At 44.6% G+C, this 16,636-nt stretch overlaps 1 protein-coding gene across 1 annotated transcript; it reads right to left on the bottom strand.

Annotated features, from left to right (window-relative positions):
- Positions 1-46: 46 nt before the first annotated feature.
- Positions 47-8,080, bottom strand: LOC124708179 (DNA (cytosine-5)-methyltransferase CMT3-like). Its single transcript, XM_047239870.1, is given in 19 exon segments — positions 47-242; positions 341-444; positions 537-606; positions 696-739; positions 2,029-2,255; positions 2,360-2,447; positions 2,512-2,664; positions 2,756-3,085; positions 3,161-3,227; positions 3,306-3,364; positions 3,441-3,659; positions 3,744-3,809; positions 3,892-3,918; positions 3,920-4,065; positions 4,262-4,361; positions 4,445-4,582; positions 4,658-4,765; positions 7,307-7,391; positions 7,590-8,080. Coding segments are annotated over 19 exon segments (2,718 nt in total).
- Positions 8,081-16,636: the final 8,556 nt, after the last annotated feature.

Below are 16,636 nucleotides of genomic sequence, written 5' to 3'. Positions count from 1 at the left end.
AATCAAGCAGTAACTGTCTCTCTAGTGGGCTCAAATCAAACCATGTCTACTCTACCAATTCGCCTACAGGTGAAGGAATGTTGACATCCGGAACCGCAGCCTGCCCCAAGGAAGTGAAGCTGTTGGGAAGAACAAAAAGTGCCTGGTCAAGCCCTTCTGAATTGCCTTTGTATGCCTGACCAAGAGAGTATCCCAATGCCCGAGCGACGGGAATGGCCACGGCATTACCCACCTGGATGTACCTAGTATCATCACAAAAATAATGGTGATCCACCATTCTAATTCATCACTGGAAAACAAATATCAAACACTTAACTGGATACTTGACAGATAAACTCACTTCTGTTTAATAGGACCCCACATCCGGTAATAATCAGGAAAACCCTGCAACCTTGCATTCTCACGGACCGACAACACTCTATCTTGATCTGGGTGCAAGATAACCTAAGAATAGAACATTCAGTATAACTAAGAGAGCAAAGAAAAAGGATCAGCAAAACACTATATGCAAAACATCATAGTATGTCTACACTAACCTGGTTGTGGGGCTCTGCTCTTGTCACAACCGTTGCAACTGTTTCATCCTTCCAAAGACGTCCAAATGGCCTGTAAGAGAATCATCATAGGTAACTACAATTATAGAAGTTGAACAATGTTACAAAAAGGAAAAAAAAAAAACAGATTCGGACACTCACTTCTTTGATTTTCCCCCAACAAAAGACATGGCATAATCAGGGACCTGGGTACACGGAAAACTAGCACATCAGCAATCTTAGGTTGCATAAGAAACTATATGAACCATGTGTCAACATTTCTTTCACTTGATGAATTCTTCAGAGATGGAAGCAAAGAGAAAACAACATCCTATTTCCCACTAATATGAAGGTTCTCAATGTAATTTGACTACTGATAGTGTTGTAAAGATCATTGGCTTTATCTGGAATTCAAGGATAGTAACAAGAAACTCAGAAGCTAATGTGTTTACTGTGAAATATGAGAGCTCTTAACTGAGTGATCACACTAAAACTCTGGTCTTCTGTAATGAGGTGGCAGCATCATGGAACCATCTACAGTGCTTTTTTACTGGTCTATTAAACAAGCTATTTATCAAAAGAGCAGAAAGTAGAGAACAGTACAGGTTAAGAGATGCAGAGCCAACCAACGCTTTATAGGTTTATATGTGAGTTCTGAGAGAGAAAATCCTGATTTCGCAGTACTAATCTATTCTGATGACCAGCAGGAACCACAAGAGCACATCTACATTGGTAAGCAGCACTAATCTAATCTGATCATCTGCAGGAACCACAAGAAGATATCTACATTAGAGGGTAAGAGATGCAGAGTCAACCAACATTTTCTAGGTTTATATGTGAGTTCTGGGACCTAAAATACCTATGTCGCAGCACTAATCTATTCTGATGACCAGCAGGAACCTCAAGCACATATATACATTGGTAAGCTTAACTCAGGAGGATATTTGCACAGTTAAGGTTTCTCTTCATGTTGAGAAAAATTGCAACTCCGGTGGAACTCTGTATGCGCAAAGTCAACAAGACAATCCTTAATCTAACATATTGGATTTAGCAGTTTAGCTGTATAAATGTGTTGAAGCTTCCTTCTCTCGGCCGTTCTTATGGACATAGCAATAAACTCAAAATTTATTGTTCTCCCTTTTCTTCACTCTGATTTAGTGCACGTGACGAGAATAACAGTGAGAAAATTATATACATCAGTCATTACAGAAAAAGAAGATTTGACTGTTGAAGCCAACTGTGTTCTTGTACATTTAGTCCCTGTTTGAAAAGATATAATAAAACCAAAAGTTTATACAAACCAAATAAAATCCCACAGAAACAGGATGGAATTATAGGCATTCACTATTCATAGGATCATAGGAAATACATCCAAACTACAATGCAGTAACTTATTGTCCTATGCTATTGGTATAACACAATACTTGCAAAACGTATAACATAAAACTTCAGCATATACAAAAACCATTAAAGAGTTAGGAAGCAGAAATAATACCAGAGGCTTTCCTGAATCGAGGTAGACACGCTCGATTTCAGGATCAAACTCGACTTTATTGCCTTCTCCCACCCTGACCCCCCTGAGACAACGGAAGTTTGCGCCTTTTTTCTTGGGGATTTGCTGTACACGTGCAAGATCATCCTTGTTTAGTTGCAAGGGTTGGTGATCAAGCAGTTTACCATCCTCAGAACAAACCTTGTGTTCATAGGAATAATCTAGCATATCTGGAACAATCGAGAAAATCTTCAGCTCACCATAAAAGTCTAAAATTGTAATTACTAGCTTTCACAAGGAAAACTTGAAGAGTCAGTAGATGCAAACATAATACCTTTCCGACTAAGTTTTATATATTGTTGAAAATCAGACCTAGGATTACCTCCATACTCCATTATCTCATTTGGCTGATGATTACCTATCTGCACAAAAGGAGTAAGAAAAAATGTGTAGGCTATTAGGTATATTAGATAATTGAATAATTACCTCAGGTAAATCTGATATTGCTTCACCAAGTAGCAAAGCTTCCTTCAGCGTCGATTCTTGAGTTTCATCATAAACAATGCTTTGGGAGAAGGAAATTGGGATTCCGCCACGCCAAACAACCTTGTGGGTAGGCAATGGGTATTTTGGGAGCACCTACATTGCCAAATGTAAATAAATCATTCTACAGAATATAATACCAGCAAACATTCAACATGAAAAAAATCATGATAAACAGGTAGCAAACCATTGTTGGAAGAGCTCCCCAAAGGAAAACTCTCATACGAAATTGCGGCAGCCCATAACAACCTGCCACCATCATGCCAAGCCGTGCTTGATAATCGAGCGAAACCAAGCGACTTAATGCATAACTTGCCAGGTAACCTTCAGCAAATTTTACTATGTCCACCACGTTTTCCATGAGAACATAATTTGGCTTTAAATATTCGACAATGTCCATAAAAGTAATTAGCTGTCGATTTTTCTCGTCCTGTAGAGGATTATTACTGTCTCGGAAGCGGTTAAACCCGCTGATTCCTTGACACGGTGGACCGCCACATATGACATCAACATCGCCCTACATGAAATTATGTAAATAGCAGCAAAAAAACGTGTGAATAAGAAAAAAAGAGGCAAAAGGAGTAATACTCACCGGTAGTGGCAAAATTTTCAGCCGGTGACCCTCTTGTACAAATTCTTTAATCTTCAGAGCACAGTCACTAGGTATAAAACAAGAGTCAGTGCACTTTTATTAGGAAAATATTGTTAAATTAGCATACAACAAATGAGATACCAACCTTAGGTTCCCCACCGGCTCCCATGAATCTTCATCAGAATCATAGCCTTCCCATTGCACCTGCAAAAACAACCATGTATCAATCATACAGTATTTACAAACTTAGAGTAAACCCAACAACAAATAAGATGGCTACCTTAAAGTATATAGTATTTTCCTTCCCAGTGCCACCATAGCATATTCCAATAACCTTGTCCACCACATACTCATCCTCTCCTAGAGGGCCGTCATCTTCCTCTTCATCCTCTAAAGGGTCGACTGAATCAGAATGAACAACATTATGGACATACTTGTCACATAAGACAGCCCATTCCTTGAGAAGTACAAGGTAATCCCCGGCCTTTTCATTTCGAACCTACATTCCAACAAACGACACATAACATATAATTCATATGCAACAAAAGGGAACCAAGATTGTAGTTTACAATTTTATTTATACCTGTGTGTCAGGGTGATTATACTTCAGACTTTTGCAGGCAAACTCATTAAAATCAACTGCCCACCTCTATAAAACAGAAGAAAGATGTAGGATTAGCATCATGATCACAAATACATAATCACAGCCAAACGATGATGTAGAAAAGTACCGTCTCAAGTTTGACCCCGGCTAGCTAGAGCTGCACCTAAACAAAGGCCTGTTGACAACCCGCCGCAACCAGAGTAAAGGTCTAGAAGGGTTGCTTTCTTAGCTGATGTCTCACCCAAATCGACAGTATCGCCCGAGAACTTAGATGCCGTATCGCTGATTATAGGCCCATTCTCTAATGAGAGAAATAAGGCAATACGAATCACGGTTAGAAAAATTGTACTTATTTACTACCTTTGACATCATAAACGCTGTATAGAAATATTTCACGACACTCTTTTCAGTTAGGAAATACTGTGCCACTTGGTGCCAAAACATTTATTCATATTAGCATGGTAGAAAGACAAGTTGCAGCATTAAACTTTGGTTACCTGATGGTATGTTGGCAAAAGTTGAAAAAGCCTCGCTATAAGACATGTCATAGTAAAACTGACACTCTACAAGCTTCTCAGCCTTGGATCTTGAATTTAACTAAAGCATATGCACAGGAAAAAGAGTGAGAAAGAACATATGTACAGGTTTATTAATGGACAGTTGTAGGCAAAAGTACTTACGTTTGGATCAACGTAGACTATTTTAATCTTTGATAATATACAATCAAGACTAATATCATCCTTGTCCTCAGAAAGGAATACACGCATTGGGTCATGCTTGTGATCAGTACCTTTTTCTAGTATCATTGTTGAAATAACCTGCAAACACAACAATCAGCACAGTGCAATTGGGAGTTGGGACATACAAAAAAAAATACAACTGACCGTACACACCGTTTCCTCTGGGCGGTAGAACCAGCGACAGGTGAAATACCGACGGCTGTCTGTGCCCTCGAAAAACTCGGCTATCCTGCCGAGAAAATCAGTCTTTCCCTCTGCAGCCTATACACGGCAAAGGGGGTTAGAAATGTAAGATGTCGAGACAACAAACACAGATCGAATATATCAGAAGAGCAACCATCTAGATGTCACGCCAATGCCTAAATTGCACTTTGGTATGCTTTGGGCTTGCAAGGAGGCGGTGAGCGGGGGAAAATGCAAGGTCAACTGGCAGAAAGTTTGTCGCCCAAAGGAGCTTGGTGGTCTCGGGATTATGGACCTGGAGAGATTCTCTCGTGCTCTGAGACTTCGTTGGCTTTGGTACGAATGGACGGCGCCGGAAAAACCTTGGGTAGGTTCGGAAACGCCTAATGACGCCTCTGACCGGGAACTTTTCAATGCTGCTACCCGGGTCACCATCGGCGACGGTGCAAAAGCCTCGTTCTGGTCCTCCTCCTGGCTCAACGGCGCCCCTCCTAAGGATTTTGCCCCTCTGATCTTCAAGGCTTCAAAGAGGAAGAACCGGACTGTTCGCGACGCCCTTCATGACCAAAATTGGGTGTCCGACATTGCGATTGAGGCTTTCACTGTGGAACACATGGAGCAGTATATTCGTCTTTGGGAACTCACCGAGAATGTCATTCTTTGTCCCGGAACTGAGGACTCCATTGTTTGGACTTTAACTCCTAATGGATGCTATTCTGCTAGCTCCGCCTACAAAGCTCAGTTCCTGGCAGCCCTCCCCTGTCCGTTTGGCAACATCGTTTGGAAGACATGGGCACCTCCGAAGTGCCGCTTTTTCGCCTGGCTTGCTGTCCAAAACCGCCTCTGGACTGCCGACCGTCTTGCCAAAAGAGGATGGCCACATCATCCTTCCTGCCAGCTTTGTAGAAGCTCCTCGGAAACGGCCCGACATATCCTCTTTGAATGCCGCTTCTCCAAGAGAATATGGAATGCAGCGGCGTCGTGGCTCTCCTGCCCGGACCTTGCCCTGTGCCTCAACACGGTGAGACCGAAGGTGTTGGACTACTGGCAAGCCATCGCCAAGACCCCCACCACCTCTTCCAAGGGCCTTCGGACAGCCATCATGCTCATCTCCTGGGAGATTTGGAAGGAGCGAAATGAGAGAGTTTTCAGCAACAAATCTTCCTTACCCTCCGTGATCATGCATAGAATTAGGGAAGAGGGCAAGGACTGGGTTCTTGCCGGGGCAAAAGGTCTCGGGGAGCTTTTAGGCTGATCGGCTCTGTGGTGTTTCCCGGGGGGTAGTTTTCCCCCCTTGTTTCTCTTTTTCTTTTTGGCCTCGGCCATCACCATGTTTTCTCCTCCTATATCAATATAAGGCAAAAGCTTTTTTGCCCGTTTCAAAAAAAAAAATTGCACTTTGATTCAGCATTTTTGCTCACACTAGGCGAAAGAAAATGAAGCGGTTAGCATTCAGTTCGATTAGATTGTACTGCTATAAAATTTAGTCCAAACTTTTACCACACATGAAGTTATGCAGAATTGATTACTACTAAAGGAAATCAGTTCCAAGTTAATAAACATGCAGATCATTCATGGGAATGGTGTTTTTGGAACATGGGAGCATATGCTCCCTCTATTTTCAAATGCATCTTACACACATTTTGAAATCTCAAAAATATTGAAAAAAAAATCACATCTACATTTTCATGTGGTGCATGCTCAGAGTCGTTTGATGAAAAAACGACCTGTCACGTGACGTGTGAAAAAAAAGACAAAAATCATTGCTAAAAATAATGCGTTTCACAAGATAAATTTTCTTTTGTTTACATAGACCACATAAATTATTGGTTTTTCCTGAAACATGACGAACACACATATATTATAGAGATGTACATGTAAACAATTTTGTAAAAAAAATTCGACACTTAGAAATATGATTTTTTTGGTAGAGGGAGCATATACACCCGGGAGCCGAATTGAATTTATAATCATTTATTCACTTCACAATCACATCACAACATGATATGAAAGGTTGCCCATATTGGCAACTCATTATCGTTACAAAGCTTGTGCGATAGAAATTGCAAATCCAAATTTGATCTAGGGTGCATATGTTCCTGCTATAAAAAAATAGATTTTAAAATATCAAAAAATTCTGAATAAATTTTTTGCTCGTACATTACGACATTCCATACGCGCACGCCAAGTTTCGCAAAAGTCGACATTTGTTATAGTTCAAAAAAGATAAGAAAATGTTTCTGTGAAGAGCTTTTTTAGCACTAAAATTTATCTTTTTTTACATATGACGTAAAAAATTGATTTTTTGTGAAACAACTTTGCGAGCACATAGAAAGTAAAGATGTACATGCGAAATTTTGTGTTAGATTTTTTTCAACACTTCTTAAAAGCCATTTTAGAAGTTAGGAGCATATGCACTTGCAAGTTGGGAGCAAAAACGCCGCTCTCGAAGGAAACTAATAAATCAGATGTGCAGTGTACGCGCATACATCCGAAAGATAAACTATCCTTGGGCATTCCCTAAACAGATTCACACCGAGGCATATATGCATAACAATCGATGGGTACAAACGTTAAGCAACAACCAATCATGGGCATTGACAAGTTAAAACGACGGACCTTTACATAGACATCGTCATTGAGGCAGTAGATGATATCCTCAATCTTGGCCTGGCGGTAGTGTGCCCGGGCATTCACTTTCGCCCTGCAATGCAATGCGAAACACGACTCAACTCGGATCAGAATATGAGACATGCATTTTGTTGCCACCTCAAATCCAACAAAAATCAACTCAGATTAGAGCTAGTAATATTAGAAGATGAGTCCTAGCAGCAAGAATGGGTAGTTCATCCGAGAAAGAGATGGGCCGGGGAGGGAGCAATCTAATGCATGCGTGCGTTACCTGCTGTGCTGGTATCGCGTTGGCCACGCCTCGAGAGCCTCGTCCTGGGGGATTGGCTCGCCGACGAACTCATGGTCGTGGTTCCCGCTGCCTTGCACCCGTCTCGGCTTCGCCACCCGCCTCCTGATCACCGGCCGCCTCCGCGTCCTGGTCGGCGGCCCCACCGCCGCCTGCTCCTCCTCCTGCTCCGCCAGCTCATTCTCCTCCGCCAGGGCGAGCTCCTCCTCGTCGGGCTCGTCGGCGCAAATGTCGTCGCCGTCCGGGTCACCCTCCTTCGCGCATGTCCGCAACTTCTTCCTGGTCGCCTTGGCCTTGGTCGTCTTCTTCTTCGCGGACCCCGCCTTGGGATTGGCGGACGATGCCATCTTGAGCGGGCGCTTGCCGCTGCTCTGGTGCTCGGGCTCCGGTTCCAGCAAGGCCTTGGCGGAGGGAATCCTCTTGCGAGAGGAAGCGCGCGTGGGCTCGGAGGCCAGAGAGCTCGGCGGCCCCATGGCTGCGTACGGCGGATTCGAGTGAGGAAGTTGAATGTGACGGAGGAAATCGGGGGTGGTTTATGTAGTGGGATCGATCGCGTGGGGAAGGAAAGTGGCCCGAAATTTTCGAGCGCGTGGAGTCGTGTTCGTTCGTGCATGAAGAGCGCGCGGGGCCGTTATCTCACCTCGTTCGAATTTTTATCTCTCTGACTTGTGGGGCAGCCAATGCAGCACTGACTTGGCTAATGACACGATCTGGTACTTAGTAGTAATTGCTTCGTGCTGATTGATCCGCAATTACCTACTGATTGATGCGGCCTATTCTCGGCCCGTTGGTCGATTGAGAGAAGTTTGGAAAGTCCACGTTATTATTGGTACCCGATTGTTATCTTATGGCAAAAATGATTTATGTTTTAAAGTAGCTACAATAACGAACATGTATCATGGGATATGTTTTTTTAACCGAAGCACGCAAATCGGTCCTTGATTAGCTAAACACGAATTATTGAATTAATGCTATTTCTGACCACTTGGACCTACTTGTCAGGCCAGTTGGCTTAGGTGGACCGATACCCACTTGTCAGCCAAACTTTCAAAAACAAATCTCCCCCTTTCCCTATCTCCCTCCCATCAAGTTGAACTAGTGGCTAGCGAAAAAAATTTGTTCATCGTTTTTTCTGACCTAGACGTCTGGCGATCGGGCGATCGCGAGGCGACTAGGGTTCTCTTTTTCCTCCGCGTCGGCTCTTCGTCGGCGGGAGTTCCCCTTCTCCGCTGTGATCGGACCAAGGGATTCCTGTTCCTCTACGGAGTTGGACGATGGTGTCCCCTCAAACCAGCACGACGACTCCAGCGATGGGATCGGGATCGGGCTCACGGAAGCAAGGAGATCTGGATGACATGCTGATGCGTCTGGGCATTGACGAGGAGGAGATCGATGATCTAGTCTTCGAGGATGAAACCGACGTTCCGAAAGAAGGTATGAAGTGGACAGCTCTAGCTAGGGTTCATACCGCAAACCCTTTTAGCCCGCAGACTTTTGAGCAGCACATGCGTGTTGCTTGGAGCCCGGCGAAGGAGATCATCTTTACACCCCTGGAGGACAAGCTTTTTTCCATACAATGTTCCTGTCTTGGCGATTGGATCAAGGTCGAGCAAGGGGGGCCTTGGCTGTTCAGACAAAACGTTGTTTCGATTGAAGCTTATGATGGGTTGGCGGCTGTTGATTCTATTGATCTTAACTTCATTACAGTATGGATACAGATTCATAAACTGCCGATCGGATACAGGAATAAAGCGTTGGTTAAAAATCTGGTAGAGAAGAAGGTGGGGAAGTTTGTTTCTGTTGAGCTGAAGGTTCAAGGTATTGGGAATTTTGTTAGAGTCAGAGTTCGCTCGGATGTGCGGAAACCACTTGCAAGGGTTGTGACTATACCACGCGAGGGCCAACGAGAATTTTATGCTGTGAAATATGAGAAGATCCCTAAGTTTTGTGGGTTTTGTGGCCTGTTTGGGCACATTCATACTGAGTGTGGTACTGGGGAGCATGAAGAGAGTTCTTTGAAGTGGGGGGATTTCGTCAAAGCGGATTTTGACACTTGGTCCGGCCGCTCTTCGAATGGGAACAAAGGGGGTTTTGGGACCAGCTAGGCAGAGGCCATGGCATGCTTGGCCGGGGTGCTAACGTCAGTTGGAGATTGAACGCAATGCATAACCCATATGACAATAGTACTAAGTTGGAGGATACTGGGACGAGCCCGATCAAGACAGGGGTTTTACCCAAGGATGGGGATCAAACTGGTCTAGCAGCTAAGAGGGTTTTAAGCTTTGAGGAGGAAGTTCCTAGTGGTGATTTGTTACCTCCCGGGGAGGGTCTGGCAGGGGATCCTAATGCAATGGCTCTAGATACTACTCCACCTATTGAGCCAGGTGGAGGAGAGGGTTTGAATAAGGACAGAACAAAGAGGTCAAAGAAGGACGGTGTGATGTCAAATAATTCTAAAGGATCGGCGGACTCCAGCAAGGGGTCTGTCCGGTCGCAATGAAACTCTTAAGTTGGAACTGTCGAGGAATGCGTAAGTCCTCGGCAGTTCGTGCGCTCCTGGTGATTCAGGCGCGTATTAAACCGGATGTGTTGTTTCTGTCTGAAGCGCATCTGTGTAAAGTTAAGGCAGAATCGTTGCGTCGATGTTTGGGGTTTGATGAGATGCTGGTGGCAGTAAGCGATGGTAGGAGTGGTGGTTTGGTGTTGCTTTGGAACAAGGACGTCACGGTTACTTCTAAAAAGGTGGAGCAGAATTTTATAGACATTCACATTAACGAGAATGGTGAGTCGGGATGGCGCCTCATAGGATTTTATGGCGAACCTAGCAGTGATAAGAAATACTTGTCTTGCGAGTACATCCGCTCCCTCCATGATGATATTGACCTTCCATGGATACTAATGGGAGATTTTAATAAAATCTTATACTCTTCTGAGAAGGAGGGGGGCGACTAGATCCCTCAGGTGCATGAAAGCTTTCCGCGACACGCTTATTGACTGTAATTTAGAGGATATGGGATATGAGGGGGACATTTTTACCTGGAGAAGAGGGTTGATCAGAGAGAGGTTGGATAGGGCGGTCTGTCATCCGAGGTGGTCGGCCATGTTTCCGCTAGCAGGTGTTGTTCATGAAGATTTTGGGAAGTCTGATCATCGTCCGATTTTAATTGATACTGAGAGAATGGCCGGCATTCAAACACAGTACTCTAGAGCACCTCTGCGGTTTGAAGCCCGGTGGCTTTGCGAGAGCTCGATCGAGACAATTATCCAAACAGCCTGGGACCGAGCAAAATTATTACATGCAGGGAGTTCTTTTCGTGAGCAGACTAAGGAAGTACATGAGGCTCTGCATGAGTGGGACAGTACTGTTCTGAAAGGCCCCAGGAAGCGCATGCGAGAGCTCCAGGTTGAATTGAACCTGGTTATGTCGGGTCCTTTATCTGATGATGCTTTATCTAAATAGAGGGAGCTCCAGATTTAAATAGAAAATTTATTGGAACAAGAAGAAATTTATTGGGTTCAGAGAGGAAGGGCGAATTCGTTGCGCCACGGAGATCAAAATACTGCGTTTTTCCACCGTTTTGCGTCCGGACGGAGGAAAAGAAATTTTATCAAACAACTGACTAATGAATCTGGTAATGTTATTGATGATCAGGATCAAATGATGGATATAGCTTCTGGGTATTTTCAGCATTTGTTTACTTCAGAGGTGCAAGATCCGGATCAGGGGGTCATCGACAAAGTTCTGCCTTGTGTTACTAATGAGATGAATGAGACTCTAACAGCCCCATACACTAGAGAGGAGGTTAAAAAGGCTATGTTTAATATAGGTGACCTTAAGGCTCCGGGTCCATATGGGCTCCATGCTATCTTTTATAAGCGGTTTTGGCACATAATTGGAGAGGACCTGACTGATGAGGTTCTGTTGGCTGTAAACTCGAGAGTAGTTCCTGAAGGATGGAATCATACCACTATTGTGCTTATACCAAAAGTAGAGAGCCCTGAGTCGATTACCCAATTTCGACCCATCAGTTTATGTAACGTGGTTTACAAGGTAATTGCCAAGCTGTTGGCAAATCGTTTGAAGCATCTTCTTAGAGATATCATATCCCTGAACCAGAGTGCGTTTGTTCCGGGTCGTCTTATTACGGATAATATTCTCGTAGCTTATGAAAGTTACCATACTATTAAGAGTAAAAGGACAGGGAAGTATGGAATTTGTGCGGTGAAGTTGGATATGCATAAGGCCTACGACAGAGTGGAGTGGACTTTCCTCCAGAAGATCCTGGTGCGGCTGGGGTTTGATCAGTCATGGGTTGATCTTATTATGGCGTGTGTATCTTCTGTCAGGTATCAAGTTCTCCTAAATAATGAACTTTCTGATTATATTTACCCTACTAGGGGTCTCCGCCAGGGGGACCCCCTCTCACCATACTTATTTCTTCTTTGTGCGGAGGGCCTCTCGAGCTTACTGAAGCATGAAGAAATGACTGGAAATCTTATTGGGGTAAAAGTGTGTAGAAATGCCCCGGCGGTTTCTCACCTCCTCTTTGCAGATGATTCTTTGGTACTTATGCGAGCTGATGCAAATAATGCTCTCACCCTCCGGGATGTGTTGAATGAGTACTTTTTGGCTTCGGGACAATTGGTGAGTGATGCGAAATCTACCATCTATTTCAGCCCTTTCTCGAATGTAGAAGTTAGAGAGGAGGTTTGCACCATTCTGAATATCATGACTGAAGCAATAACTGATAAATACCTTGGTCTGCCGCCACTGGTGGGCGTTGATAGATCGGACTGTTTTCAACATTTGATTGACAGGATTTGTAAAATTCTTAGTGGTTGGAAAGTGAAGAATATGTCCTTTGGAGTTAAAGAGGCGCTACTGAAAGCCGTCATTCAAGCTATTCCTGCGTATGCTATGTCTGTGTTCAAGCTACCCAAACAGATCATTAAAGGGATAATATCTGCAATGTCCCAATACTGGTGGGGAGATGATGATCAGAAGAAACATATGCATTGGTTTGCATGGTGGAAGATGTGTGTGCCTAAAAAAAAGGTGGTATGGGATTTCGGGACTTGCACTGTTTTAACCTATCAATGCTTGCTAAACAGGTCTGGAGACTGATCTCTGAACCGGACTCACTATGTGCTTCTGTGTTAAGGGCGAAATATTTTCCTACAGGTGACATTCTGAACTGTAATCTAAAGAAAGGGAGCTCTTTTACATGGCAGAGTATATGGGCAGGTTTACAAACCTTCAAACGGGGACATATGTGGAGAGTTGGAAATGGCTCTGAAATTAATATTTGGACTGACCCATGGGTGCCTGGAAGTCCAAATCGGAAAATTACAACAAGAAGAAGAGGTAATGTTGTTCTAACAAAGGTATCCGAACTAATTGATGTTGAGACAGGACAGTGGGATGAGGAGATAATTAATGACATTTTCTGGCCGGTGGATGTCCAAAGAATCCTTAATATTCCCCTGGCTACTAGCATGATGCAGGATTTTGTCTCATGGCACTACACAAAAACTGGAGTGTTCTCTCGTCAGATCATCATACTATCTTGAATGGGAGCACCAAGCATGGTATCAAACCGAGGAGGACATCCAACTATGGTACTTCTTCGAACCTACCTATTTGGAAAACTATTTGGTCACTTAATGTTCCCGCAAAGGTTAAGATCCATCCGTGGAGATCCCTATTAGGTGCTATTCCTTGCAACGGTGTCTTAGCTAATAGACATATGATTAATAGTTCTCGATGCAATTTATGCCGCCGGATCGCGAGAGTATCTGTCATGCATTCTTCAAGTGTCCGAGGGTCGGTGAAATTTGGGCAAAATTGGGCATGGGTGATCTTATATCGCATGTGTGTATGCATGAGCCTCATGGAGGAGTGGTTCTCGAAGCACTTCTCAGAGATCGCTCAGTAGCTGCGCCCTTGCTCCCTGAGGTTGATCGGAATGATCTCCTGCCGTTGGCATCCGGTACATCTGGTGGGAGCGAAGGAAGGCTGCTCATGGGGAACCGGTCCAAAACACTGCAAGAACGGCGCAATCAATCTCTGCGTTATCTTTAAGCTATTCAAGAGCAAAAAAGAAGAAAACAGATGGCATCAGACAGAGGTGGTCTAAACCTAAGGAGAACTTTGTTAAACTCAACGTGGATGCGGGGTTTTGTGAAGACACTGGTACGGGTAGTACTGGTGCTGTCCTGAGGGACGATCGAGGAGCCTTTCTGGCGGCGAGCTCTTATGGTATTCCTTTTATTTCTGATCCATCGTCGGCGGAGGCAAGGGCTTCACGTGATGGTCTCCTTTTGGCGGCACAAATTGGGTGCAACAGGTTAGAAGTGGTCTCTGATTGCTTGGAGGTAGTCGACATCATGCAACAAGGAGGAAATTCTTTGGGACCTGCTGCAGCTATTTATGAGGAGTGTACCATGCTTTGTAGGGGTTTTACGGAGGTTGAGTTTTCCCATAGCCCTAGGGAGGCTAATATAGTAGCGCATGAACTAGCTAGACATTCAGGGGGAACAGAGTCAATTGTGTGGTTGGATGATCCCCTGATTTCATCCTTAGTGCGCTTGCAGATGATGTATCTATCATGTAACTGTGTAAGCCAGCAAGTTCTTTTCGCACTCTTTTCCTTACCAGGGTACCGAAGGGGGCTGGAAGGTTTTTAATGAGGCGGCTTGCTGGCTATTTTTAATGAGAAAGGTGTTTTATGTTCAAAAAAAAAAAAGTTGAACTAGTGGCTAGTGGTCACTCCCACCTTTCCGACGAACTTGCTGATGCCTCTCCGCCCTGTTGCTCCACGGCGGCTCATGCTTGGGTGTGCGTGGACACCGGGTGGCACCTCCACACCGGGTGGCGTGAGGAGCACACAAAGGTTGGCCTCAGCCTCCCCTAATCGTGTACGCGAGGCCGACGTATCGGTGGTCGTCAAAGAAGAAGAGCCTGCACAAACAAGATGCCTATCAGGATGTCGCCCAACGTGCGGCTGTGATCGGCCAAGATGCCGGGACCTCCGCGTGAGACGAAGTCATGTGGGAGGCGGCGAGTGGGTGGCCAGGGCGTTGCGAGCTAGCGGCTGAAGGAAGTGGCACCTGGAGGGATTGGAGGAATTAGGGTTTGGGGAGGAAGACGAATCTAATGTCGAACCCACATCCATGTCCATGTTGACTGCCATGTCAACATATTAAAGGGGTCCGAATTGCTGAAAAATAGCATGAATTCGTGTTCAATTGCATTTAGTTTTTTTTTGCCAAAAACTTCAAAAAACACGGTGGACTTTTGTCCCGTAAATGATAAGCCATTTGGCAACTTTGCCTAAAAATATGGTAGCGTTGGAGAAACTTTAGAAGATCCCGTATATCCATGTCCGAAAAGTAACCACCAATTTCGGGTATTGGCAAGAAAAAAATTACCCGACCAGATGCCGGAAAAATGGTCAGCCCGAAAATTTTCATCGGGGGTGCTAGCTATTCGACTTGGAAATCTGGATATAGTTGGGTTGGAGCTCTCATTTCGTCCCCCCCCCCCCCCACACGATTTACGTGAGATAGTAGGCGCGAGTGAAGTTTCAGCCCCCTTTGCTCCCCTGTCGGTGTCGCCGCCAATCTCCCCGCCCCCAACAAATTCATCCTCGCCGCGTTGCGTAGTCGTCATCGTGGAAGAATTTGGGCACCCTCCCATGAGAATCGCGCCACCGTATCCTAAATCGGTTATTCCCCGTTCGTCCGCCGTCTTGCCACCGGTGTTCATAGGGCTGATGTCTGGCGGGACGAAGCCAAAGCGGAAGAGGCATCACAACTATGTCATCCAAGAAGGCGGTGTCCCTACGGCCGTGAGCTCCGTGGTAGCTCTAGCAATGACGTTGGAATTTGCTAAAGGTGCGAAATAGATGGGTTTCGGGGGCCAAACGAAATCCGTGCCAGCCGGCCCACCGAAATAGAAGAAGGTGCAGCCGCGCGGATGAGAGCTTCCTCAACCTACTACGTCGCCGCCGGCTCCAAGTGCCTCCAACATGTTCATAGATATGCCCAACCGGTAAAATTTCACCCCTTTCGAGCCTACGGCGCGACGGGTCCCTAGGGTTACCAAGCCTTTCGTCTAGCTCCTCTTAACAAAGTGTCGATGCGGGTGGAAGTCGTCACACACCCTCTTCCTATTTGCTCATTGAGTTGTTTGAATGATGGTGGAAGGAGGGTGATACACTTGATTTCCCTCTAATTGTGTGATCCTTCAGAGTTTCGTCTCGTTTTCTTGACCTTGTTCAAGCTTTATAATCGGTGCCACATATCCCGAAAAGTTAAGGGATTTATTAATGAAAAGAGCCTTACGTATAAAAACTAATACGGTAGATTTCCTTTAGTTAATGTTGCCTGATATAGATGTAAGCCAGGGAGAATTCGTGGGCAAAAAATGTTCTAGCCACAAATCAGGCAGTACATATAAGTCACCGCTTGCACCGGAGAGCAGGTGCTCACTGCACACCCGGAGCACACCCCCAATATGGGATGTTCATAGGTGCATCAAGATCCGCGCTAGCCATTTTCTCCTCACAAACAAACATTTGATATAGAATGCAGGAAAAATAGTTCCGATTGTTATGACACTAAAATCATATACCGTCAAAGATTTTTTTGTTTTCACCTAAATATTTGAAACTTTTAAATTGCTCAAAAAATCGAAACTTTTTTTGACCAGCAGATTTCAAATCCAGACTTCGTATAGTTTCCGAGATACAAAAAAAAAGACAAACTAAAAAAATGTATGGCGAGCACTTGCTCATGCTCAACCACACCTTTTCCCGTTGCAAACCAAAAAGCAGAACCCCATTATCCAGCCTTTAGTTTCTTGTTTAGGTAGACGCATAGATGTAGCTAGTGCCATGTATGGATACCACCACGATGATTAAAAGCCCTGCTTAAGCGATTCTTCAGTGGATACATACGTGATGCCTGAAGGAGACCTGAATTCGTACCTGATCCATCCATTTTTGTTGAGGTCCAAAAGCGAGGAA

The sequence above is a fragment of the Lolium rigidum genome, chromosome 1, assembly GCF_022539505.1.
Source record: "Lolium rigidum isolate FL_2022 chromosome 1, APGP_CSIRO_Lrig_0.1, whole genome shotgun sequence".
In the NCBI taxonomy this organism is placed as follows: domain Eukaryota; kingdom Viridiplantae; phylum Streptophyta; class Magnoliopsida; order Poales; family Poaceae; genus Lolium; species Lolium rigidum.
Note: the sequence above shows the minus strand (reverse complement) of the source record. Positions and strands in the feature narration are given on the sequence as shown.